This window comes from Rhineura floridana, chromosome 11 (genome assembly GCF_030035675.1).
Source record: "Rhineura floridana isolate rRhiFlo1 chromosome 11, rRhiFlo1.hap2, whole genome shotgun sequence".
Classification (NCBI taxonomy): domain Eukaryota; kingdom Metazoa; phylum Chordata; class Lepidosauria; order Squamata; family Rhineuridae; genus Rhineura; species Rhineura floridana.
This window is the reverse complement of record NC_084490.1, coordinates 5,301,473-5,329,319: the sequence shown is the minus strand read 5'-3', so window position 1 is coordinate 5,329,319 and position 27,847 is coordinate 5,301,473. Positions and strand designations below refer to the sequence as shown.

Here is a 27,847-nt window from a genome sequence, read left to right as displayed (position 1 = left end):
ATTCCCCAGGAGCCGGTTTAAAAACCAGGGCTTGAGTTCCGGGTTTACACAACTGGTTCTGGTTTGGTTCCAGTTTAGCCTTTTTATGGTGAAGTGACCGGTTTGCTGTCCCCTGAAGCATGTCAGACAACAGCAGGTATTAGAAGGATACCAATGTATTAAAGTAAGCAAGCTGAGTGATTCTGGCCAGTCACTGTAAGATCAATGACTGCTGGATTCTTTAAAATCCACCTGTCAATGATCTTCTATTTGGGCTCTACTGTGGTGTTGACCGTCTAGGGGAAACACAGTTTTTAAAATCAAATCCTGATTCAGAATTGGTATCCTGAGTTATGTCCCCCTTCCCGATCAGCAAAGTATTCCACACCGTGGTTCAGCTCCAAATGTTTACTTTGCACCAAGTTCAGATTTTGCTCGGCGCCCCCTAATGCCAACCATTTGGAAATGCAGCTCCCACCTGGCTAGATTCCTGTTGCTTGGGGTTGCTGGATGCTGGCGCCACCTCCAGGATGCGAGGTGCAACATCCTCTCTTTCACTCTGTTCTTGTTCGCTTCCTTCCTCACTGTAACCAGTTTTGTCCACTACGGGCATCTTCTCCAGTACAGATGCTCTAGCAGGAGACACGAAAAATTGACGGATGGGTTTTTGTGTGTGTGTGGGGGGGGGGAACAGGAAAGAGATGCTATCTGCTGTTGATTTAGCACAGCTATTTCCACCAGCACACGGTTACACAATTCCTATGATCTGCAAGACAGGACGAGGATGCGTGAGTAAAAGTTTGTTGCAAACAAATCTGGAGATGGGGATTAGGCTTCGGCACTCTAGTCACCTACAGAAAAGCGTTTCCTTTGGCCATGCCTGGAGGGGCAACGGGCTGATGTGCCGATCAGTTGCAAAATCTGTCTGAAGCCGAATAAAAAAAATACAACACACTCAAGCTGATTCCACCAGGGTTTACAGCAAAAAGGGGCAGTTTGACTAGTGTCGTGTGCTCCAGTTTTCAGAAAAGAAAAGTGGAGACACACTGGAACCGGCACAATAGTGTGTCTCTACCCTTATATTAGTTCCTGCTGGTTTTCAAGATTTCAGTGGACCTTCAACAACATTTTCCCCAATAATGAGGACTAGAAACAAAAGGGTTAGTTTTAATAAGATTTCACAGGATACTATACTCCCATTGTCATTTTTCCCCACAGCAATGAGGACTAGGAACAGAAGTTTAATGAGAAGATTCTCATAATGCAGAGTTTTTGCAAGATTTTGCACTGGAGCACCAACCCAAAACACACAGAGCTAGGTCTTAGAAAAGAACGTGCAAATCTGGGTTCCCAGCTACCCCCAAACACAGAACTTCCCAAGTGTGGAGATAGACGTAGTTCCATATCTCTCCAAAAGCCAGGGGACTGGGGGAGCAAGTACCTGAGGTGGTCGTACTTCCGGAAGAGGGCATTGTATTCCACAGCCCGCTGCTGAAGTTCAACATCGTGGCAGCTACAGTAAATGGAAACCAATCTCCGGATGCCGCTTTTCGGAGGTGGGGGGTGGGGCGAGGAGACAGAAAGAAAATGGAGAGGAAGAGATTATGACTGTTGTCCACGTACTGGTAATCTCCTAGGTGGGGCTGCCCTTGAGGTTGGTCTGGAAGCAGCATCTGGTGCAAACTGTGATGGTGCAACTGCTCACTGGGGCAGGGTATTGCCAACATGTCACTCCACTGATGAAAGAATTGCACTGGCTGCCCATTAGCTATGGGGCCAAGTTCAAGGTTCTGGGTTTGGTATACAAAGCCCTATACAGCTTGGGACCAGGATACCTGAAAGACCGTCTTATCCCTTATATACCCAGTCGATCACTGTGCTCTGCAGGTGAGGGCCTCCTGCAGATACCATCTTATCAGGAGGTCCGTTCTGCACAACATAGGAAGCGGACCTTTAGCGTAGTGGCACCGACCCTCTGGAATTCCCTCCCCTTAAATATTTGATGGGCCCCATATCTGCTATCTTTTTGGTGCCTACTGAAGGCCTTCCTCTTTCAACAAACCTTTTAAATAGAGACCTTCTCCCAGTCTGCGTCTGTGTTGGAACTGGTTTTTAAGATGTTTTAGAGGTTTTTCTAAAAAATATGTTTAAGATTTTTTGTTTTAACATGTTTTTAAAGATGTTTTGTTTTAGCATGTTTTAAGTCTTTTGTTTTTAAGATGTTTTGGAGTGCTTTTTGTGTCTGCCGCCCAGGGCTCCTTCTGGGAGGAAGGACAGGATATAAACTTAATTAATTAATAAATACTAAAATAATACAATTTCAAGTGGAGTAGCAGCACCCAAAGGAGATGGGAAAGACGATGAGTCAGAAATGAGAGGATAAGGGGGTTCAGATGAACCCCCTTACTTGATAAAGGAACGTGGGAGGTTGTCACAAGGCTACACAGACTTGTCCACTCCCTCACCAATCTATTGCTGAGTGAGAGAAGGTGCCCTCTGAGTGTGGAGCACCACAATGAAGGGGGGGGCGTATCTGGACCAGGCCAGGATCCCCCTTGATGTTGACGACTTCTGTGTTTCTACATTGGCATGTGCCTAGACTCCTTTGCATACTCACTGGACACATAGTCCGCAGAGAGGGCATGGGTGACAGGTGCCATCCTTCCTATGTCGCCCCCCTCCCCCCCAAATGCATTGTTGTTTGAATTTATAACCCACCCTTCTTCCCAAGGGAGCCCAGGGCAGCAAGCACATCAACAAAATAATTTGTTTTAAATGAGCGTTGCGAAAACAGTTCAACACATGATAAAACAGTTACAGAAAAACATTCTTTCAGCCAGTGATCGCCAGGCTGCCAGGATCAGTCTCTTTTGGCCATCAAATGCCTGGGCAAACAGGAAGGAGGGGCGTCTGTTTGAACACTACGAACACTACATTAGGGGCTTACTACAGAACTCAGAGGTGCATGCTGAGTCTTTTTTTAAGGGCTCAAGGAGTTTTCTGGAGGGAGATGATGTTGGGAATTAATTCTTAAGACCCAGCCTAATCTGAACAACAAAAAATGAAGATACCTAGCAACATAACATTTGTTGCACAGTTTATACTCTGCCTTTCAAAAATGATTTTTTACCAGGGCAGCAGTTGACTAAAAAACAACTGATGATTTAAAACAACGATGCACAAACATAAAAAGTCACTCAAAAATAATTAAAAGCATCTTCTCATCTATCTCTTGTCACCCATCTCCCTACAGCACCTCCTTGTGCTGGCCGTGATAAGAGCGGTCTTGGAACATTCCAGAAGCACGGTCTCACGCCCCATGCCAGCAACCACTGAGGCCTGCGCTTTATCAGACCTCAGGAAGAGGGAGCGACATCGCAGAGTACACTTAGACGGCAAGACCTTCTGGGATGAAGGGCAGGACATACATTTAATCAATCAATCAATAATAAATAAAGTAAGTCTAAACCAGTTTCAGACGTGTTTAACCTATACAGCTCCTAAAGTAAAAGCTGCAGTTCAGGGCCTCAACTAAGAATTCCCTGTGCCCTCACAACATTTCAGGCCTGAGTGTCCTTGGGAGGACAGGGAGGGAGTCTTGACAGTTAAAACGGGTTTTAATTTGTAGCAAAGAGAGGCCCAGACGTTTCTGTTTGGTCATTCTGGCTGCATTCACACCATACATTAAAAGCACACGAGTTCCCCCAAAGGATCCTGGGAACTGTAGTTTGTTAAGAGTGCTGGGAATTGTAGCTCTGTGAGGGGTAAACTACAGTTCCCAGGATTCTTTAGGAGAAGCCATGTGCTTTATGTGCATGGTGTGTATGCAGCCTCAACCTGTGGTAAAACTACAAGGCTGAGAGTTTGTGGACAATGGTGCCATCTCACTTGATGTCATTGCCCCGGAGACGGGTCCCAAGTTTCATGAGGGCAGTGAGGGCATAGCCCCTGGTGCTCGGCAGGGAGAAGTGCGACTGCAGCACCCTTTCCAACAGGGACAGCATCTCCTCTGGGTCCACCTGCAGGGGACAAGGGAGAGAAAAGCCCTCATTGAGTGGGGCATTTTTTCGGGGGTGGGTGAACAGAGTTGCCCCGCTCAACGTTTCCCCGCAAGCTGAGTTCTTGACTCGTCACCTGGATGGCCTCCACCTCTTCACAGCTGCTGTCCACTAAGAGGTTGCCGTATTCACCGATGCACCAGGTCGCCACTTGAACCAAGGGTTGCTGGGGAGAAAAGAAAGACGGAAGGGAGACCCTCACCCAGATGTTACATCACACATTTAAACCCACCAAGCCTCATTTCAGACTTCGCCAAGCTGGCGCCCTCCAGATGTTGCTGGACTACAACTCCCATCAGCCCCAGACAGCTGTGCTGTCTGGGGCTGATGGGAGTTGTAGTCCAGCAACATCTGGAGGGCGCCAGCTTGGCGAAAGCTGGCATATTTCATTTCAAAACCTAAGCAGTTCAGGGTGGTATACACGAGGGTTATACCAGTTTATGTTCACAGCAACCCAGTGAGGTAGGTTACGCTGAAAGATGGAAACTGGTGCTGAGTGAGGCTGGGGGCGGTCTTAGTTCTTTGCTTTGGACATGCTAAACAAAAGCATGAGCTTGCAAGAGGTCAGTTCAACTGCATCTCAGCTAAGATGAAAGACGGGCCATGGAGAACAAACATTTACACCCACTGTTCCCATCTCAAAAGGATCTTAATTGCTTTTACCCTTAGTAAGAATTTTCTTTTAAATATATTTTATTGAATTTTAAGAATAAAGAACCAAGCAGGTAAGAACATAATACCCCTCCCCTCCCAATTTCCCCCTCTGTTCCTTATACATTACATTTTCTAATATCTGGGCAAACGGCTACCACTCTGCTGGTTTGCTTTCTCTGCTGTGCTTGAGCACCACCAGCTGGCTAGTGGGTAGTACTGCAGTTTCCAGTTCCACAGTTCTCAGGTGATGAAAGGGGGCCAATAAATTTACACCTGGCTCTATAAAGCTTCAGACTTTGGTCAGAACCCTCACTTTGAACGGCTTCTTGGTGAACTGAAGATCAAGCTGCACTCAGGTTGGCCTTCCCTGCTCATAGCATTGCCTTCAAGCTTCCAAGAAAGGCTGGTGCAGCCCATTCCTATCAGTCTACTCAGAAATCACCCCTACGATGTTTTTGGAGGCTGCTAAAAACTTTTTTTGTTTACGCAAGCTACCCAGACATGTAACTTTGACATGTATTTTAACATGTTATGTTATTTTATAATGTATATTGCTATAACTGCTGGCTTTTATTTTGAACATTTTCAGGTTAACTTTTTTTTAATAGCTGGTTTTATTGGCCATTTGAATGTATGGTCTCATCCACACCCTATATTTAAAGCACATGGCGTCTTCCAAAGAATGCTGGGAACTGTAGTTTACCACCCATAGAAGTACAGTTCCCAGCACCCTTAACAACCTACAGTCCCCCGGATTCTTTGGAGGGAGCCATGCACTTTAAATGTATGGTGTGGATGTGACCAATATTTTATGGAACAAGCTTAGCTTGAGAGGTTTGATGATGAAGCCGCGTATAAATTATGTTTAATGGGACTCACTCCCAGGGAAGCGTGCACAGGACTGCAGCCTCATTCTTCCTTTTCTGGTTTTCTAGAACTTGGCACGTTTGCCCCCTTCCCCACAGCACTGAAATCGCCCCCCTTCCCCACACCTGAGAGATATCTTGGGTCAGGGCTTTGTACAACTGCTGAACTGCATAGCCATGAAGCTCCTTTGCACCTCCAATCAGGTGGATGAGATTGGGCACTGCGTCGTCACGTACGTAGGAGCCAGCCTGCAAAGGGCAGGGAAAGAACTCAGGACGTGAAATATGCTCCCCCTCTCAGAGATCTCTCTGTGCTTGGCCCTTCCTTCCCCAAAAGAGTTAAAACCAATTCCTCCTCCATCACCAGCCCCAAACTGCCAAGGGCTCAGGTCTTCCCTCCAGAAAACACTGTAAATAGACTGGACTGTTACTGCTGTGATCTACATGATGGGTGCAATTTAATGGGGGACCTAGAAACTCACTTTCTCAACACTTCTAGAGTGGCAGTTTCAATGGGTTGCTGGAAACAATATGAAAACGGGAAGAAAATATACGATGAGGGAGACTTTAAAAACCAAGATGTGTTTTGCAAAGGATTTGGTTCCTTGGGAATGTCAGCTTTCCATTTCTCTCTGCAAAGCCTCCAGTTTACACGGTCTTGGAGACGCTCCTTAAAACAGAACCCCTTTAGAGGAAGGTTCTTCTATGACCCACACAGCTTTCTGTTGTTCCCCACAGATCCTAGCGCCTCCCCAGCCGCCTTCCTTCATCTTACCATGGTCAGAACCTGGAGGATGGTGTCTATGTGCCAACGCTTGCTGGGTGCAAACCTGAAGGAGTGGGGGAAATGAGAAAGGACAAGAATGTCTCAGACTCATTGCCCTACCTTGAAAGTGCCCCTCATGGCCAATGGTGCCTTTCACACAGCTCTCTGCAACACCCCCTGCAGGCAACGGCCAGCACTAACTCACTTCTCAGCGGCCAGGAATATTCCGGAAGCACAGTCCGCCTTCAGGTCCAGGGCACAGGTCTCAAGGAAAAGCAGTAGTTCCTTAATGGTCGTCCTCACATTGCTGCTGTTCACCAGGGCGAGGCTAAGCTGTAGGGCTCGCCTGAGGAGAAAGAGATGAGCGGTTCTCTTTAGTACGCCAGCTGTAGACTCTTCCCACCTTCCCGCTCCTTCTCACCTCTTCACAGTTGGATCCGGGTCGGCCAGACATTCAAGGACTGTGCCCCGGTGTCTCTGAACAGCGCTGTTCTCTACTTGCAACAATTTCTGTAGAGATGTTAGAGCGACATATCTAAAGGGAGCCCCCACCCCCAAAATAGACAGCATTATATTGTGTGTTGAGAGGGAAAGAGAGAATTTAATTAATTAAATTCATATCCTACCTATTTATTTATTATTACATTTATATCCCACCTTTCCTCCAAGGAGCTCGATGTGGTGTACATGATTCTTTCCTCCCTCCTCATTTTATTTTCACAACAACCCTGTGAGGTAGGTTAGGCTGAGAGACAGTGACTAGCCCAAGGTCACCCAGTGAGCTTCATGGCTGTGTGGGGATTTGAACACTGGTCTAACCACACACCACCACTGGCAAGAACAAGGTGGATGATCACCCACAACAAATCTTTGAGGTCAAAAGCATTTCTCCTCCGCTTCATTTCCCTTCAGAAAAGCAAGAGGATGACACTGGGCAGATGAGAAAGACGGACTGGGGGAGACAGGGAAGGTGTTCTAGGGCAGCATGGATGGCCAAAAATGGCGGCTGGCAAGGCCCTCAAAAGAACTCTGTCAGAGCTGCTGGGATCCAACCATATTCCAAGTGTGGTCAATTAATTTCATGCACAGTTTCACTGCTAAAGAAGACAAGCAACGAGTCTCTCAGGATGCCTTTTAATAAGCCGTTTACTGCACAACTGCCTCACGTTCATTTTACCAAAGAAAAGAGCCAGTGCCTTGTCTTGAGGGGATCGTTGGGATTCCTCAGGTCCTCCCCTTATCACCTGGGAGGCTATCAACAAGGGAGAAGTCTTCCATCTTCCCACACTAGTATCTACAGAACAAAACAGGCCCCAAAGAACTGAGGGAATGGGCAGATCCAAGGCTTCCAAACGTAGTCAAGGGGCCTGTGGTCATAGCAAGTCGACTCAAGGGTTGTCACGGTGCATAGTTTACTTTGAAGGAAGTTTATTGAGCATTCATCCTGATTTGTTTACGGGGCGGTTATACATCAATGAGCGTTCATTCTACAGTAGGGCCCCGCTTACCGGTGCTTTGCATTCCAGCGTTCCGCTAATGAGGCGGCGGGAAATTCCCCTTTTTTAAAGCCGATTTTGCAATTGCGCATTTTGCAACATTTTCGTGTCATTTTCGTGCGATGGCCCCATTATAGTCTATGGGTTCCACTTTACGGCGATTTCCGCTTTACGGCGGGGGCCTGGTCCCTAACCCACCGTATAAACGGGGCCCTACTATACATTCTTCCTGATTTGCTTGTGGGGTGTTTATACACATCTCCCTGTTAATAATCCATTCATCCATGCTTTTCGGAGCATTTCCCTGTCATTCCTAATCACAAAAAATAAAATCTGCTATTTGTTTCTTTAAAAAAGTGGATTTGTTGAGCTAAGGCAACAGAGCATCTTCATCCTCTTTGTTGTGTAACCATACATTTCCAATATGCACTCGGACCCTTCCCACAAAATACTGACAGTCTGGAAGCCCCCTGAGTGATGCAGACTCCAACTTCCATGTCCTACTCTCTCCTGTCTCCGCACTGGAGAAGATGATGTCAACTTTGTGGGAACCAACCTCAACTGTTTTTCAAAGGGAGCCCGGGTACAAGGTGTTAAGGGGCCAGTCCCAAAGCTCAAAAATCTTTTCCAATTCCAACAGGAACATTTCAGCTGATCGTCAGGCTGGAGTTTACCAAGCTCTAAGGGTCATTCCACCTCTGTTTTTACCTGATATTCCGATCCTTGTTAAGGAGGAAATCGGCCAAGGATATTAATAGCGAGAACCTGGGTGCAGAAAAGAGAGTGTCCCTTAATTTCCGAAATGTGCCATATATATATGAATATGTGTGAGAGAGAGAGAGAGAGAGAGAGAGAGAGAGAGAGAGAGAGAGAGAGAGAGAGAGAGAGAGAGAGAGAGAGAGAGAGAGAAAGAGAGAGAGAGAGAGAGGAGAGAGTGAGAGAGAGAGAGAGAGAGAGAGAGAGAGAATGGAGAGAGAGAGAGAGAGAGAGAGAGAGAGAGAGAGAGAGAGAGAGAGAGAGAGAGAGAGAGAGAGAGAGAGAGAGAGAGAGATGAGAGAGGAGAGAGAGAGAGAGAGAGAGAGAGAGAGAGAGAGAGAGGAGAGAGAGGAGAGAGAGAGAGAGAGAAGAGAGGAGAGAGGAGAGAGAGAGATGAGAGAGAGAGAGAGTGAGATTGAGAGAGTGAGAGTGAGAGTGAGAGAGAGAGTGAGAGTGAGAGTGAGAGAGAGAGTGAGAGAGAGATGAGAGAGAGAGTGAGGAGGAGAGAGAGTGAGAGAGAGAGAGTGAGAGAGAGAGGAGAGAGAGAGAGAGAGAGAGAGTGAGGTGTGTGTGAGAGTGTGTGTGAGGGGTGTGATGTGTGTGTGAGAGAGAGAGAGAGAGAGCTTGGAAAAGTTACTTTTTTGAACTACAACTCCTATCAGCCCAATCCAGTGGCCATGCTGGCTGGAGCCGATGGGAGTTGTAGTTAAAAAGTAACTTTTCCAAGCTCTGTAAATATATATACACACACACATCTGAGCAGAGCAGCAATGGATGAATGGAGAAGTTTTGGACCAAGAAGAACTATCCAACTCTTGATTCTAGCTCGACATATTTGGGTGTAAGTCATGGGCAGGACCAGATGCAAAAGTCAACAGAGCAACGGATGCGACTCTGATCTTTGTACAATAGGGTCTCATCCACACCATAATTTAAGCAGGCTTAGACCACTTTCGACAGTCATGGCTGAATCCTGGGAAGCATAGTTTGGTTAAGGGTGTTCAGAGTCCTTAGGAGACCCCTGTTCCCCATCACAGAGCTCCAATTCCAGAGTGGTTTAACAATCAATCCCTCCTCCCATGGAACTCTGGGAATTGTAGCTCTGTGAGGGGAGTAAGGCTCTCCTAAGAAGTCTCAGCACCCCTTAATGAATGACAGTTCCCAGGATGTTTTGGGGAAGCCATGACTGTTAAAATCGGTATGCTTTAAATGTATGGTCCGGATATGGCTTTAGGTTACATTCCAGGCATGCAAAATCCAGAGGTTTCTACACACACAACACACCCTTCATCCATCTCTCCATCATCCTTCAGGCAAGCAAGGACATTCTCACAGTTCAAGGACACACAACGCAGTCAGTCAAAAGCACTCGAGGGGGTGGCCTGGGGAGAGGTCTCAAGGCCGCTCTGGCCCTGGGGCTGAGGTACCCCACTCCTGGGGCAATGGAAGAAAGTTCTGATAGCAGGTAAGATCCAGAGGCCCAAGTGTTAACTAGAAGTCTAGGAACAGGTAGCACCACAATTGCACCAGGGAGTGCCAAAAACATTTGATTTGCATCCACAGAATCCAACTATCCACCCCACCCAAAAGAAACATTGAGTAGAGAGGAGCCAAGCAAGATGTAGGATCAGCCCAGTCAAGCAATCAATGTGTTTATGCCTTTAAAATGTTGCCATACCTCAGACCGCTGGTCGAACGCACGCCCATGATGGGCAGAACTGTCTCGTACAAGATGGCATTGCCCACGTTCCGTGTCGTCTCCGTGTTGGTGCCACCTGGGGAGAGAGGAGAGAAGTGGCAGTGTCACTGCCGTAGTTTCAGGACGTCCCCTGCCCTTCTCTCCCCCAGTCTTCACCTTGGTCTCTTCCTGCCCTACTTCCTTGCAAACAACAAGCCAAAACAACAACAACACACCCCCCGGTTCGGTCTGTGCTGAACAAGATTCTAGGTCATCCAATCTAGACCAGGCCTAGCAAATCTTCAGTCCAAACATGGAGAATAAACATGCCCACGGATTTGTCCATAAGGAAATGGACGCTGTTCCCAAAGGGCCTTTCCTCTCCTCCCTTACCCAGCGCACCCCCTCTAGCACAAAGGCCACCTATTGTGTCCACCTGAGCCAAGGAGTCATTCATGGCGTCGCTGGCATCCCTCATTGTCTTGCCCCAGAATCCTTAGCAGCCGCAGGATCTGTACCTGGTGGGGGGGAAAATGTGATCGGAGAGGTGAGAATGGAGCAGGGGAAGGAGGAAGTAAGGAGGATGAGACTCAAGAAGGTGGCAAAGTTAAGAAAACCTCTGCTCACTTGCTCAGCTCAGTGGTTGCCACCCTTGGACATCTCCCCTGTGGGGATGTCTATTGCTGCTTATCATAATGGGGTGCACACTAATCCGGCCACTATGTGAAGCGAGCCAGGACCATTGAGCCATCTAGCCAGGCATTGTCCACTCTGATTGGCAAAAAAGCTCTCCAAAGACTCTTCTTACGGGATTTCCCCATGACTTGAGATCCTTTTCACTGGGGACCGAAGTGGGAATCTGATGAATGCAACATCTACCCTGTAACCCAGAGCTGTGGATCTTCCCCACCACCACATTTGCTTAGAGTATTCCAAGCTCTCACACTTTCTATAGGAAAGTATAAGAAACACACATCCTGGCACACTGGGGATTATGGGATAGAGATATAGGGACCAGGATACCTAAAAGGTTGTCTCACCCATTATCTACCCAATCGATCACTGTGCTCTGCAGGAGAGAGCTTCCCGCAGGTACCATCTCATCAGGAGATCTATTCTATGCAGTGTTGGAATTGGGCCTTTACTGTGGTGGCACCTACCCTTTGGAACTCTCTTGCAATACATATCAAACAGGCAGTGTCTCTATGGTCTTTTCAGCACCTTTCTTCAGCAAACCTTTTAACTGAGATTCTTAACCCAGTCTGCATCTGTACTGGATTTTGTTGTTAATGTTTTTATTGTTAATCACTGCCAGATTTTTCACAGGAAGCGATTCATAAGCAAATATATAAACCCATCCCTAGTTCTCTTGAACCTCCCTCTTGAATTGCGGAAAGACAAGACAGGAGCTCACGAAAAGAGGGGCAATTGTGGGAACAAGATCTTTTACCTGCAGGAAAGGGTCGCTGATTCCTGAGATACTGTTATCCGGAGAGTACCCAGCCACAACCAGGTTACGCAGTGTCATGACCAACTGGGGCACAAACTGTGAGGGAGAAGAAAACAGCAAGCCACTATTAGGAGGAAAACCCTCAGAAGGCATCCATCCACAGAGCCATACCTCTTGAAATGCAGTTGTGTTCCTTCTCGTTACCCACAATTCCCTCTCCCTGGTATCCCACAACACTCCTTTGGTGTCAGAATTTCAGAACTTTTCATTTCTGATCTCAAAATGGCCAGTTTCAAGACAACTTGTGGATTTTATTTCTCTTGACAGCACCACCCTATATATGTCACTTGATGGATTTTGTCGCCTTGTAGTGGTGAGTGGGCTTGCGTGTTCCAATGAACCCCGTGAGCGATGCCATTGGGAGTCATGTACTCCCAGCAGGGTCACCCAGAGCGGTAAGGTCAAGGGAGAGGAGCCAGATGAAGAACGATCCAAGAATGTCCTCAACGGCAGAACAGGCAGAGGATAACAATGTGTACGTTACAATGGCTGTGAAGGCAGACGAAGGCTGCAGCAGATGAAAGTCTTCCAATCATCGTGGTATCCATGCCATTGGATCAAAGCCTTTTTCTGTCAAGATTGTGCGTTGATCGTTGTGCGCCGATCTCCCCACATAAAACAAATTCACACACAAGCATGACTTCAATGGTCCTTACTCCCAGGCAAGGGGGCTTAAGAGTGCACCCTTGTCTATTAAGGATAGGGTATCCTTTTCAGCCTGAGGGCCGCATTGTCTTCCGGGCAACCTTCCAGGGGCCACATGACAGTAGTAGGTGGGGCCGGAGACAGAAACAGGCAGAGCAACAAATGTGAATTTTACTTTTGTACACCTGGCTGGTGTCTACCCCCCCCCCCCCCAGTCTCTATCCTCCACGCAGGCAACCAAGAGTCATTGTCATAGTTCAAAGATACATTTCAGCCCGACAGAAACATCAAGGGAGGTGCACAGCAAGGCTAGTAAGGGATGTGGCCTGAGAGGGGAACATAGGAAGCTGCCTTATACCGAGTCAGACCCACTGGTCCATTGAGCTCAGCAGTGTCTGCACTGACCGGCAGCAGCTCTCCAGTGTTCCAAACTGGGTTCTCTCCCGGCCCTGCCCAGAGATGCCAGGTGTTGAACTTGGGACCTCCTGCATGCAAGGCGGATGCTCAACCACTGAGCTACGGCCCTTCCCCTATATTCCTAATTGCATACACTTCTGTCATGTCATCTGAAATACATATATTTCATACATATAGTTTGATTACTGCAGTAAGTTAATCGTGGGGCTGCCTTTGAAGACTGTTTGGAAACTGCAGCTGGTATGGAATTCAGCAGCCAGACTGCCCACCAGGACAAGACAGTCTGCGCACAGAACACCAGTTCTGGTGCAACTGCATCGGCTACCAATTTAGTTTCTGAGCTCAATTCAAAGTGCTGGTTTTGACTATAAAGCCTTATATGGCTCAGGACCCCAGTACCTCAAGAACCGCCCACCTCTCCCTATATGTACTCTCCTGGAGCTGCGCTCGGCGTCGGAGGCCCTTCGTCGTGTGCCCCCTCTGAAGGAAGCGTGGAGAGCGGCAACACCAGAACTGGCCTTCTCAGTGGCACTCCACTGTTTGTGGAACACTCACTCCAGGGAGACATGCCTGACGCCGTAATTATCCATCTTTAGGCACCAGGCAAAAACACTTCTCTTCTCCCAGGCATTTGGCACTTAACTCTGGAAGGTTTTGGAGGGCTTCTGTTGTGCAGCCTTCCTAAGAAGGGTTGCTCTACCGCCTTATGCACTGGTGGGATTTTTTTAGCTTTTTATATACGGTATGTTACTTTTTATTTTTATTAACTGTAAGTTGCTTTGAGTGCATGTATTTGTGTAGAAAAGCGACTAACCAGTTTACTAAATAAATAAATCTATTTCTATTTTACCCAGGTCCTTCACATTGTTTCTTTTTATCATTTGTGGCTAGGGACAATTCCTTTTTCTGTTTGGTGAATATTCTGGCCTGCCATGCGCCTGTCTCACGCAACATTTTCCCCACTGCCTGCCGGCAGCTTCTGGCAGATGGTTGGGGCAGCCCTGCTACCTCCGGTCCTTTAAGTGGGCCTTGAACCCAGGACTTAATGCACACACATGGCCGACTTACTCCAAGGGTTGCAAGGGGCATGGAGAGGAAATTTCAGCGGCTGCCATTTCCCTCATCCCTGTGCGACAAACAGCCCATCTCAGAATTTCCTCTTTGACACCATCTTATAATAATAATAATAATAAAATTTTATTTGTTAGTTGCCTATCTGTCCGAGTTAACGGACACTTGAATTCGCAGGGCTCCTTTGCGGCAACTTGCCAAGCCTACCATTGGGTTCTGGGTCTCCCACCTCTCTAAACAGTAGATCTTTCCTGTGGATTAAGAGCAGAGGAGGCTGGGAGGTCAGGTTTCGGGCTTTCCTACCTTGCAGAAGTGTTCCAGAGCTTGCAGGCTTTGCTGACACATCTCTGCGATCAACATGACGGCCCCGTGCAGAATGCCTGGGGAGAAAAGAGAGACAGAGAAAGAGTGTCCAGGCGTGGATCCCAAGAGGAGCCCTGCTGGATCAGGTCAGGGGCCCATCCAGCCCAGCATCCTGTTCTCACAATGGCCAAACAGATGCCCATGATGGGAGTCCCACAAACAGGTTCTGAGCGCAACAGCCCCACTTGTGGTTTCCTACATTTGCAAGAACATATTCCTGATATTTGCAAGAATGCAGCCTCCCATAGTGCAGGTAGCGCAGAGCCATCATGATTAGCAGCAATAGCCTTATTCTCTATGAATTGATCTTATCCTCTTTTAAAGTGATCCGAGTTGGTGGGCATCGCTGCCTCTTCCTGTCAACCACATCTCGAATCCCGGCTCTTGCGTGCCAGTTTATCATAGAATAGTAGAGTTGGAAGGGACCTATAAGGCCATCCAGTCCAACCCCCTGCTCAATGCAGGAATCCAATTCAAAGCATTCCCGACAGATGGCTGTCCAGCTGCCTCTTGAACGCCTCCAGTGTCGGAGAGCCCACTACCTCTCTAAGTCATTGGTTCCATTGCCGTATGGTTCTAACACTTAGGAGGTTTTTCCTGATGTTCAGTCAAAATCTGGCTTCCTGCAACTTGAGCCCATTATTCCCTGTCCTGCACTCTGGGACGATTGAGAAGAGATCCTGGCCCTCCACTGTGTGACAACCTTTCATGTACTTGAAGAGTGCTATCATATCTCCCCTCAGTCTTCTCCAGGCTAAACATGCCCAGTTCTTTCAGTCTTTCCTCATGGGGCTTTGTTTCCAGTCCCGATCATCTTTGTTGCCCTCCTCTGAACCCGTTCCAGTTTCCCTGTGCTGCCTTGATGTGACAGGAGAGAGCCACAGATCCCCTCCCAAATCCCTAGCAAAGCATCTCCTGGACCACTCCAGATCTTGTCTTGTCTTCTCCACTATTCCCTTGACTTTGTTTATCAAACGCCTCTGAACAGAACTTTCCCCAAGCCTGGATTTAAGCAATAAAGCCAGCTTGTGCATTCAGCTGCAAAGCAGCAAGCGTCTTAAGTAATGGAGGGATATCCAAGCACATGTGAACTGGCCCTTGTTTATTTATCCCCCCATGTCCCCACAGTCTTCAGCTGACAAAGGTCCCCCAACGCAGCTTACAGTGATCAGTAATAAACCAGTTCCTGCCCACAGAATTATAATTTAAAAGACAGGCAGGGAAAGTCAGGGATGAAGTAGGCTCCCAGCAGCTTCTCCTTTTCTGGACGATGGATGGGCCACAAGTAGCCCCTCCCCCAGTCCCCTGGCCAGTGACAGAGGCCAGGGAATGCTGCCCTTAACCTCTGCCATCTCAGGGCAACTGGCATTGGCTTTCAGGTTTGGCATTCAGCACCAAGCTGAAAGGACAAGGGTGCTTACCATGACTTCGTTCGGTCAACAGCTGTTCTCCGATTTGAGTGAACAGATCGATAAGATCTGGCACCTTCCGGATTACGTGTACAGCGCAGACCACAGCCTGTAAGTGTTAGCAGAAAGCAAAGGAGGTTTGTGAAGAGGAAGGGATGATGGGATGGGGCTGTGTACATCCCACAGTTTGCCAGGACTGCCTTGCAGGCACAGAGTTTGGAAGCATCCTTCGAATCTCAGCTTTGTGATTAAAAAAAGGCCAGTGACTCGTCTGCAGAATGCTTTCTCTTTCCTGCTGAGTGACCATAGCCAGTCCCTCACCGGTCTGGAAGATCAGCCTCTCATCCCTCTGAAATTAAGGGAAAGAGCTTCCAGCCGGCATTCGTAGAAAGGCTTCAAATGAGGAAAGTAAGGAGTGCCTCTGAGCATAAGTAAGCAACCTTTCCTTCCATACCTGGTAATCACATTCACCCACATCTTGGAGATTAGAGAGCATAGCTTTCAGAAACCTCCCACTACTTAAAAAAAATGTAATTATGTTAAAAAAATAAATAAATAGAGCATAACGGAAGTGTTCGAAATTAACCACTGGATGAAACTGAGGGGTTCACAGAGAACCAATCAGAGATAGTAGCAAAGTGTGTAAAGCAAACACAGTCAGCTTGTTCACACATTACATTGAACATAAGTTTAAGGTGCCTCTGCGCATGCACACTGTGAAAAGAGTGTACACTTCTTGATTTGTACAGCTCAACTACCAGTGCACACAGGTAACACACTTTGTATACTTGTTGATGTAATGTGTGAACGCCCTTCTTTTGAGACGACTACAAAGGCAGAGAGGGAGGATGCCAAGATTAGAGCATGGGTAGATTGTTGCTCCTCACCTTCCTTCGCACGGAGGGCTGCCCAGCCCTGGCTAGCTGTATCACCTCCCCGGCCAAATCCCGCAGCATCGCCACAGAGCCCAAAGAGCCCAAGGTACTCAGAGCTAAGCCCTGCACCCAGGCGCTAGAGTGCAGGAGGTCACTAGGGAGAGAAAAAGAGGGTGGGTGGGAAGGATTGAAGACAAGGCACCCTCTCAAATACTCAGATCCCTTGTGTTGCTCACTTCCTTCAGGCACACAGATCCCATCTCCCGACCGGTGGAGCTTCCAAACACATATATTTCTTCCCACTCAAGCCATGTTCCACTGATTCCCCCTCCCCCCCAAATTTGACCCACCAGATTTGATAAGGGGAAGGGCCGTAGTTCAATGGTACAGCATCTCCCTTGTACGCAGAAGGTCCCAGGTTCAATCTGCGATTGCATCTCCAGGTAGGGCTGCCAGAGACTGTCTGCCTTGAAACCCTGCAGAGCCACTCCCAGTCAGTGTAGACAACACTGCGCTAGATAGACCAGTGGGTCTGACTCAGTAGACAGCAGCTTCCTATGACCCTCAAGACTTCCCAGTGACAGCCACCAACTCTTACCAGCGCAGAAGGCTGGGGCTTTTAAAGGCTTTACACAGCCATGTTCGAGCCGATATCCCAAAGTTACATTCCCAAGCGCCCGAGTCCCAACCCCAGTTCCGAAGTTTGACTTAACTTTTCCTACTCCCTAAATCTAACCCTCCATTCCTTCAAAACCCACCTTATTATTTATTTATTGCATTTATATACCACCCCATAGCCAAAGCTCTCTGGGCGGTTTACAACAATTAAAAACATTAAAAACAAATATACATTTTTAAAAAAAAAACACATTTCTTAAAAAGCCATTTAAAAACACATGCTAAAATGCCTGGGAGAAGAGGAAAGTCTTGACCTGGCGCTGGAAAGATAACAGTGTTGGCGCCAGGCGCACCTCATCACAGAAGTCATTCCATAATTTGGGGGCCACCACTGAGAAGGCCCTCTCCCTTGTTGCCATCTTCCGAGCTTCCCTCAGAGTAGGCACTCGCAGGAGGGCCTTGGATGTTGAGCATAGTGTACGAGTGGGTTCGTGTTGGGAGAGGTGTTCCATCAGGTATTGTGGTTCCAAGCTCGGAATCGAGCTCGGAAACATACAGGCCCTTGCAGGTCCCTTCCCCGTAAGTCCTCAAATCCCCCAAACCAGACCCCTAGCATATTCCCTGGAAGCACACCCAAATTCCCCCCTCAACCCAAATTCCAGGCTGGTCTCTTTCATCCAGTGTAACCCTAAATAATAGGTTTCATTTTCCAAATCTGTTCTTGGCCATTGCAGGGCTCCCCCTCACCCCACCCAAGCCCACTTCCATCCCCCCCTCACTTCTTGATGCTATTGGTCAGGAGAAGGTGAGTGTCCTGCTTCTCATCCAACAGGAGGGCAGCGCCAAGGTAGCCAATCCTCTTTTCGTGGAATCGGTGGGAGGCAATTAACTTCAGGCATTCCATCTGGGTTCCAGCAGGAATAACAGAAACATTTAAAAAACAACAACACACCACTCCAATAAAACATTAATTATACCTAATGGCAGCTGGTGGCTCCATGCCAGTGGGGCAGTAGAATCCGCTGTGCATTTTAGTCCAAACTTTCAAGGAGCAAAGAAGCTTTCAATTCCTTGAAAGTTCAAGTTAAAACCCGGAGCGGATTCTGCTGCCCCACTGATAAGGAGCCACCAGATATACCACAGCTGCAACCTTTAATTGATTAATTGGCTAGATGAATTAATTAGAATCATGGAGCAGCAAAGTTGGAAGGGGCCTATAAGGCCATCTAGTCCAATCCGCTGTCCAATGCAGGAATCCAAGTTAGAGCATCCCTGACAGGTGGCTGTCTGGCTGCCTCTTGAAAGCCTCCAGTGTTAAAACCTTCTTTTAATCAGCTAATCAGGCAAAACATTTCTCTCTCTCTCATTTTAAAAAGTGATTTATTTTTAACATAAGTAATTATAAAAACTGCAGATGATATGCACCACCTTAGGAAAGGCATTCTCTGCCCACCCCCCACATGCCATCTATCCATGCAGAGCTTCCACAGCCCATACACAAAGCAGAACCCACCCCAGATACCTGCTCTGTGGCCCCCTTTAAAAAAAGTGGCTCAGTCCAGGAGCCACCATTTAAATTCCCACAGTGCTCTGGGGCAATGCCATGTGTGGGGCATTATGGGAAATTAAAATGGTGGCTCCCGGATCCAGCCGCCGCCAGGAAAGCCAGAGGGGGATGGAGCAAATTCTGTCCCCCTTCAGAATCTCACACAGAACCAAATGCCTCTTCTAAGATGGATCCAGTTATGGCATGCATGTGTGCACTGTCTAAAAACAATTTTAAAATATCATTATCATCATCATATTTTTCTCCCATCCTTCCTCCTAAACAAACCTAGGATGACAAACAGCAAAACAATGTGATTTGTAAACATTACAAACTTTAAAAAAATCTAAAAACTGCACGTACTAATAAAATATGCTTTTTTTCTTCGAAGCGATTGTTTTAATCCCATCCAAATCAACTAGCTGATTAGATCTCAAGATCAGTTTAGCAAAATCCTGTATTATGCTAAACACCCCCCGAATAAACATGAGCAGTGAATGTAAATAGGAAGACATTCTGGGGAACCTGTGGCCCTCCAGATATTGTGAGATGCCAACTCTCATCAGTCCCACCAGCAAGGCCAATGGTCAGGGCTGATGGGAACTGCAGTTCAGCAACATCTATAGAGCTAGAAGTTCCTCACTCCTAGCCTTAGGCCCTGGACCTCTTTTACAGACAGCAGAGCTGAAGCCTTGCAAATCGTTAAATGGTAGAGTGCATCATTTCATTTCTTCATTTCTGAGAAACCAGAACTAGATTCCAGAAACTTGGCTGAAGGCAGAAGTAGTTCCTGGTCAGAGAGGTGCAACTTTCAGGCTGTCGGACAAAACCTCAGAACCTCTCCAGTCAAAATCTGGAGGGTGTGTGCGTATGTCACTAGGATCTTTACAAGTTGCTGGTCAGTGGTGGTTGGCATTTGGGGATATTAGCAGAGGTTTTCTGAGGGGTAGTTGTATATAGCATAGTGGTGACAGTGCCCAACTGAGACCAGGCAGACTCAGGTTCAAATCCTCGCTCAGCCATGAAGCCCACTGAGTGATCTCGCGCCAGTCACCATCTATCAAGCTAAACCTACCTCACAAGGTTGTTGTGAGGAGGACATACTATGAAGATAACATGGTGTGGGGGGGAGCTGTACGTCACCCTAATCTCCTTGGAGGAAAGGAGGGATAAAAATGCAACAAATAAATAGATCTACATCATACATTTAAAGCACATTTACAGCACTTTAACAATCATGGCTGTCCCAAAGACTCCTGGGAACTGTAGTCTACCCCTCACAGAGCTACAGTTCCCAGCACCCCTATGATCCAAATGTGGAGATATTAACGTGGGTATGTACCTGTCCAAAATGGGCAGGGTATCCCAATATGTGGATGTACAGCAACTTGGCTAAATTGGAGGCACGGGTGTCAGGCTCATCTCCCCGAAAGGCCCCCCGAATCTTGGCGCTTTCTCGTTGGACAAGCTCACGCTCCTCTGCCTGGGTCCGTGCATTCCGTATTGTCCGGATTAGGACTGGTAATGTGAGGGGTGCTTCTGGCATCCTAGACAGGAAGAATATAATAAAATGGGGGGGTGCACCTGCAAGACCCCCAATCTTATTCCATTCCCTACGCTGCACATTTTGGAGAGAAAGAACCCTTTGCAAACCCATAGATCATGGCCGAAACACAGGAAGCAATCACAGAGTGTTTCTGAGAATGTGCAGAATTCTGTATCCCATTCAGCTGGGATTATGTCTCAAGGCTTCCTGTTAGGATTGGATCCCAACAACATCCTCTAGCTTTAAATCTAAAGGCAAATTAGGTAGCAGCCTTTGGCTGTGGCTTGCAATCAGGTTGACTGAGATATAGTAAAAACGCAGCCCCTTCCCTCCAATACTTTCTATTCACATTTATGGGGGAAGAGAGGATTAATCCCCATTAGTGGTGGGGGTGCAGAAGTGAACCAGGGTTGGCCGTTGTTCCGGATGAGACAAAGCAGGGGGAAATCTTACAGATTGGAATTTAACAATCCTTTCTGAAGGCTTTAACCTCAGATAATACCCTTGCTCCAAAACTCCCTTCAGTGTAGGCTCTCACAATCCCGACCTTAAATTGAGCATGTAACAGGTATAGCACAGTGGGGAGGAGAGCCTGGCTGCGAGTCTGTGAGTTCAAATCCCCGCTTGTGTCTCCTGGGCATCAAGGGCCAGCTAAAGATCACCCCAACAGTGAATGGCTCAGGGGTTACATGCCCTGCCACCTGTGCAGCCGTGGGCAAGCTGCAGAGTCCCAAGAAGCCCAGTTGCCCCCCAGCTGGCAGTTGTGGACAAGGAAGGGGCTGGCTTGTGCAGCTGTGGCAAGCTGAGCAGGCCCTAGCCAGCTGGGGAGGACTAGCTTCAGAGGGCGGCAATGGGAAACCCCCTCTGAATACCGCTTACCATGAAAGCCCTATTCATAGGGTAGCCACAAGTTGGGATCGACTTGAAGGCAGTCCAAATTGAGCATAGCTATTTGGCTCTTCCAGTCAAACTTCAGCCACCTGTTTTCCCTTTCCCCTTCCTTCCACTTCAGTGGAGTTTAAAGTGTGCATATTTTAAATGAATCTGCATATACAAATGAACAACAGACATATAGCCCACCAGAGCCCTGCCCCACCACCGTAATTCACTCTCATGTTTGCATCCTTAGTTTTTGGATGATTTTTGCGCCCTTATTCTAACTCCCCACCAACAGTCAGTTTTTAATTTCTTTTCTTTTGGTCCTCTCCTCACCTGTCCAGAAGCCTCTCTCTTTTCATTCACACCAGCAAATAATTTGAGGACACAAGAGGAACCCCCTCCTTGTCTCCCCTTCTGCTTAGTCAACTTCTTGTATTTCCGGACAACAGTCTGTGAACCAACCTGGTAAGCTCACCTGAGCGTTTGCAGCTATCTGGACCCATGATTGCCCTCTGCTGGCCAGACCTAGAAAGGGACTCTTTTTATTCACTTTTATTTGAGGAAGGAATTACCTGAACTGGGCAGAGTGTCATAAGGACCAGCTGATACTGCTTGCTTTTAAAGCTATTTAGGAAGGAATGGATCTGCTGATAGATTAACACACCTTGAGTTGACTAAGGACTCTTCCAGACAGTATGAGCATTCAGCCTGATTTGTGCTGGCAAAGTTTGTGCACAAGTGATGTCTGCTGTTTATTGAGCATTCTTTCTGATTTGTTTGTGCAGAAGTTATACAGCCTTCAATCAATCAAGTTTATTGTACGGTCATTGACCTAATACACTTAGATTATAGGCAGAAGAAAAACCTTAGTTACAAAATATATAAAATACATCAAACAGACTCAAGTATTTATCTAAGGGGGCAGGGGGATCTTCAACCAGGTAAGTTGAGCAGCGTAAATAAACTTAGCCACTTGTAGGGTTGTTAGTTTATCAAGACCAGCCAAAAGATGTTGTAAAAGTATAGTTTTGGACCTGCCAGGGAAGTTCTTTAAAATTGGATTTATATACTTAAAATGTTCAGCAGTGTAATAAGGACAGAGAAAAAAGACATGATGCAAAGACTCAATGTCAACATTGTTGCACGGGCATAAACAATGGCTAAAAGTGATGCCATGAAAACGGCCTACTAAAAGTGAAGAGAAAATACAGTTAAAACGGGCTGTCGTAAACACTTGGCGGAATTTAGGTAAGGTCAAAAATTCTAAATACAGAGCCGGTTTGGGAAATGAAAAATTTAGACAAGAAAATAGAGGTGAGCACGTTTTGGTGGCATTTGGCACCGAGCTCTGTAGATAAATATCCTTAATCCGGGTCTTGATAATCCGTCTGGCTGACACGGAGTCCAAAGATGAAAGGTATTCTGCTGAGAAGCCCAGCGAACCCAACTTGGCAAGGAGGGCTTTGGACCGTGAACTGATAAAAGGATCATGCCAGAGGAAGAGTTATACAGCCTTGTGTCATATGAATATTAATCTCACATTTTCCAGTATTTTTCTGTCACTTTCTTTACTGTAAAAAGAGTTTTTTAAATCAGTTTGCAATGTAGAGGCATTAAATCCACTTTAATTGTGGAACCTGAATTTGCCATTATATGACTGAATTTCACCCGCACATTGGCGACAGTCTGGAAGCAGCTTAAGATAATGTTCACATGTAACATTTAATGGATTAAAAAATACTTGTGGTTTGGGACTTTGAGCCTTCTGAATGAAGGGAGGAGTTAGATATAAATTTTAGAAATAACAAAATATAACACGAAGCAGAGATGATGAGCTATCTGACTGGATGTTCACAAATTTTTGAAGAATAAAGCTCCTAATCAGCATGACCACAAAGTAGGCTCATACATATCATACAGTTAAAGAACAGAACTTCCCCCAAAGAATCCTGGGAACCGTAGTTTGTTAAGGATGTTTAGAATTGTAGCTCTGTTAAGGATAAACTACAGTTCCCTTGATACCTTAGGGTAAGCTCTGCACTTTAAATATATGGTGTGTATGCAACCAGGCAGTGTATATTTGAGTATCACACACTGGGAACAAAATGATGGAAAAGGTGCATCTTTGATCTGGTCCATCAATATTATTTTGAGGGTAACAAAACCTCAAGTCTGATGTCTTCCTTCTGGCTAAATCTCTTTCTGATCAGTTAACTAGGGCTGCTAGCTTTCTTAGCAGAAACGGCATTCCACCTTCAGCACAACAGGCAGAAATCCAGACGGCTTAATTCTCCCCATCATTGCAGGATGGGAATCTTTGCTGTTGATATTCTGCCTGCCTGCAGCTGTTAAAAGGCCACAAGAGCCTTACTTAGGACACTGGTGGCAACCCTTTGGTTCTCAGGAGGCTTTTAAGAGTGAAACTGCGCTGGTGTCTCTTTGCTGTGTTTTTTTGTTGCTCCATGCCGCTTCTTCCCACCTTTACATGTAGATAATGCATGGACGCATTTCAGGTTTGTGGGTGGTTCTTTTCATTTGAATTTAATTTCATTTTTAGTTGCTGGGTTGTTGTTTTTAAGCAGACTATGCACAGACAGCTATGCATTTTATTTTGTTAGGCTGGGATTGTGGCGTGTGGGTGAGAGAAAGACATAGGAAGTTTCCCTGTACCAAGCCAAACTATTTAGTCCAGCATTTTAAACTGAAGGTGCCGGGGACTGAATCTGTGACCTTGTGGGTGCAAAGCATGTGCTCTGCCACTTAGTGACAGTGCCTCTTGAAGATATGTTCTTGGTCAACAAAGTATCTAAGGCCTTGCCGAGACACAAACAAACCAAAAGCAGGAAGTGCCTCCGCCACCTCTAACCACTGTTCCTTATCTGTCCCTTTCACTACAAGGAAGGGCTGTAGCTCAGTGGTAGAGAACATGCTTTGGACGCACAAGGTCCGATAGTGCTGGGAGGGACCCTTGCCTGAAACCCTGAAGTCAGTGCAGGCAGTATTCGGTAGAAAACAGCTTCCTATGCGCTTTACACTTCTGAACAAAAAGAGTCAAGAAGTGATGCAAAGGCTGCTTGCAGGATTACCCAGCGCCTTCTTCAACACTACATCTATGAGTAGGAGGGTGGACTGCACCTGTTGAATTCCTGCCTCACAAGACACCTCTGGCCACTAGCGGGTAAGGGGAGATATTGGCTACTCTTTCTAGAGGGGATGCCCATAAAATCTGGTTGCTGGTCAAGCTGAAAAGGGTTCCCTCATCTTAAGGGCCAAGGCTGAAATCCAGAGGTGCTGGCAGTCACGAGGACTCCTTCCTCTGCACATGTTTAAGGAGAACAGAGTAGCTAAGGGCAAAGCTGAGGGTGGTGTCATTCACAGGCCTCCTGGGTTCTGACTTTCAGGGCTGGCCAGAGAGACAGGAAGAGAGACTAAAGCCAGCAGGACTCGACAGACAGAAACAGCTCTCGGCTCCGTCACGCCGTATGAGCCACAGCCATAGAGAGGTGGCCAGAGCGTCGCAACAAGAGGTACAGGACTAGAGCATGCCCCTTCGTCCTGAGAGAGGCTACCACCGCCACAGACTTGAAAGAATCCCTAGACCGGACCATTCTCTTGGTTTCCCGTTTCAATGGACCCTGGCGGAAGTGAGAGGTGTCCATAAGAATCCATAGAGAAAGCCAGGCTGTTTAATGTAGCTGTGATGGCGCAACAACAGGATGTCCCATTCCCATCCCTTGCAAACAAAACAACGCAAGGAAACACGGTCTTAGCAAAAAGGAGAGTTCCTGCTTGTTTTACTTTTTGGGGGGAGCTGGTGGGGAAAATTTGCGCACGTTTAAAGGTGCTCCTCAGGCAATGGACCACGAGCGCGCCACTGAGCCATGGTGTGCATCTTGCCAGGGATTTGGAGAGGGGAACGCCAGTCGAACGGCCTTTGATCGTGCAACCTGAGGCGGTGTTCTGGGTTGGAAACTCACCCTCACCCTTGCAATATCGACAGTGGACTACACTGCGGGGTTGTTGTAAGCGCCGCTCTCAGTCCAGCTTGCAAGGTAGCACTGGGCTACACTGGCAGTGGTGTCATCAAGTCAGAAGTCCAGGGCTCTTCATTCAGCACAACGAGCAGGAGATCTGGCGGGTTACCACATTCTGAAGTGAAGTAATACATGACTAGAAGGGGCGAAAGTAGGCGTGTTGGTCCCTAAGAATTCCAAACGGCTTATTATTAGGGCAATACCTTTATTAGGTCAACCAAAACGGCATAACGGAAGTACAAGTTTTTGTGCTATCCAAATCTCTTCATCTGGCTAGATGTAAAAAACACACACAAAGGGGTGGGTGGGAAGGAAACAGGCTGTTGGTATTTATCAAGCTATTCATATCTGCCTGCATCTGCTAAGTCTTAAGGTGGAATGTGAGAACTTACCACATGCGAACATAAATGGTTTGATGAACACCACAACAGCTTTCCCACCTCCCCACCACATTGGGTTTTTTAACATCTAGCCTGATGTAGAATTCTGGGTAACTCAAAAGCTTATCGCCTTATGTTATGAAGTTATGACTAGAGGGTTTATCCCAGTAAAGAGGAAAGGCTAGGAGAAGGCAGCTTTTTAAAGGCAGGGCAAATAGCTGAAGAAATCCAACAGTATTTTTTTTATTACATATATTCATGAAATTGATTGGCTCCTCTTTGTCTATGCTAAGTTGGGCAGGTAAGCTGATGCAAATTAGGGAAAGTATTTTTTGTACAGTGTATTTCTTAAAATCCATATATAGCGTATATACACATATATAGGATGCTAGTTTGAATGTGAAAACTGTTTTACAGACTATGTCCCTAAAACAATCCCCACTTTACAACTGGAAAACTTACTGCGATTAGCTAGTTATGTTGAGCAGTCTGCCATGAAGGAAAGACTGGTACATAAATATTTTACTAGCAGCTTTGTACCCGGTGTTGCTTGGGAAATGTAAGAAACAAAACAATCAGTGCAGTTTTGAAAGGTTCAGTCCACTATCTTGATTCAAAACGTAGTCCAATTGTATCCATACATAGACGAAACCGTGCTCTATGATCTTGAACCATCATGCAAAATTTGGTTACAATAGCTTGAGAAGTGCATAGTGAACAAACAACTTTCCAAAATATATTGTTATGTGCCTTCAAGTTGATTACGACTTATGGCAACCCTATGAATCAGTGACCTCCAAGAGCATCTGTCGTGAACCATCCTGTTCAGATCTTGTAAGTTCAGGTCTGTGGCTTCCTTTATGGAATCAATGCATCTCTTGTTTGGCCTTCCTCTTTTTCTACTCCCTTCTGTTTTCCCTAGCATTATTGTCTTTTCTAGTGAATCATGTCTTCTCATTATGTGTCCAAAGTATGATCACCTAGTGAAAATTCTGATTTAATTTGTTCTAATACCCAATTATTTGTCTTTTTTGCAGTCCATGGCGTGCGCAAAGCTCTCCTCCAACACCACATTTCAAATGATATAAATACCAAAATATATAGCAGATTAAGAAACATAGCACGGGTATTATACACGAGAAAACACAGCATATCTTGTTGGATGACACCTAACTATTGCATCTCAATCCTATACACATCTATCCAAAGGTAAGACCCATTGGGTTCAGTGGGGTTTACTCCCAGGTGAATGTAGGATTGCAGCCTTAAACTGTTATCTCCCAGAAATCTTAAGATGGGTTTGTAACACACTTTTGGCCAATATCACCAAGAAGTAACCTGCTGTGGGCAAGCAATGGCCCCTACTGCTGATGACTTCAAGCGTCCTGCATGTTGTCAGTCCCATTAATTAGTCAGAGACTGAGCTTTTTTGTTAGTGGTGCCCAAACTGCGAAATTCCTTCTTCTTCGAGATCCTGCTAATCCATTTTGTGAGCATATACAGATGCCAAATCAAAACACTTCTGTTTAGAGTTAGACACACATTTTATCCAGGTCCTCTTTGATGCCCTTTGGTTTAGGTTCAGCTGCTGATTTTAGTACCGCACGGCTGTTTCCAGTTTGGTTAGTTAATTATATTTTACATTCCTTTACACATTCAAGAAATGCCGCAAAGCAATTCACAATAATAAAATAAAAATACAATATACTAGCCTTCACCGACCTGGATCTGTAGGGCAACAGCTCCAGATGAGTTGGTGGGGGCACGAGGCTGGCAAAGGCTGCAATACAATCTGGTGGTTGCAATTTTTTTAACCTGGTTTTTGTTTTCATTGTTTTATTACTTAGAGCTGCCCCTTTGGGACAGAAAGTTCCCTTAGGCCTAAAGTAAATAAATTAATGAAAAAATAGGAGGCATGCTTTAAGTTGCACTCACTAGTTGATTCCTCACACAGGTGGAGTGATAACTTCCAGTGCTGTTTTTCTTCCATATGCAGATACAAACACACAGATGTAGAAACACAGACATATGCACCCTGTACAAACAGCCCTACTCCTAGATGTGTGGGGAGATTACTCAGAGGGGAAGAGACGACACTCTGCACATGCTCATAAGATGACCTTGTAAACTAGTCCATGTTCCATGGATAAATTGCAAATTTAAGAGTTTAATGCAAATTAAACTTTCTATGTATAGTGAATTCCAGTGAGAGAATCTGTTGAATTAATTGCCACAAATAAGACACTCTTTGGTTTCAGAGATTTTTTATTAATATATTTTTATTAAATTATTTTTTTCTTG

General features: G+C 46.4%; 1 protein-coding gene across 1 annotated transcript in view; it reads right to left on the bottom strand.

The window, feature by feature from the left end:
* The window catches only part of AP1G2 (adaptor related protein complex 1 subunit gamma 2), a 28,151-nt gene extending 6,493 nt beyond the window's left edge, over window positions 1-21,658 (bottom strand). The window contains 21 exon segments of the mRNA XM_061588876.1: window positions 458-611; window positions 1,421-1,525; window positions 3,868-3,998; window positions 4,114-4,203; window positions 5,684-5,806; window positions 6,333-6,387; window positions 6,529-6,669; window positions 6,745-6,858; window positions 8,528-8,556; window positions 8,558-8,584; window position 9,860; window positions 10,254-10,350; window positions 10,677-10,728; window positions 10,730-10,771; window positions 11,704-11,799; window positions 14,200-14,276; window positions 15,681-15,777; window positions 16,556-16,697; window positions 17,941-18,065; window positions 20,050-20,254; window positions 21,595-21,658. Coding sequence (XP_061444860.1) covers window positions 458-611; window positions 1,421-1,525; window positions 3,868-3,998; window positions 4,114-4,203; window positions 5,684-5,806; window positions 6,333-6,387; window positions 6,529-6,669; window positions 6,745-6,858; window positions 8,528-8,556; window positions 8,558-8,584; window position 9,860; window positions 10,254-10,350; window positions 10,677-10,728; window positions 10,730-10,771; window positions 11,704-11,799; window positions 14,200-14,276; window positions 15,681-15,777; window positions 16,556-16,697; window positions 17,941-18,065; window positions 20,050-20,254; window positions 21,595-21,635 — 1,944 coding nt within the window. The 5' untranslated portion in view covers window positions 21,636-21,658.
* Window positions 21,659-27,847: the final 6,189 nt, after the last annotated feature.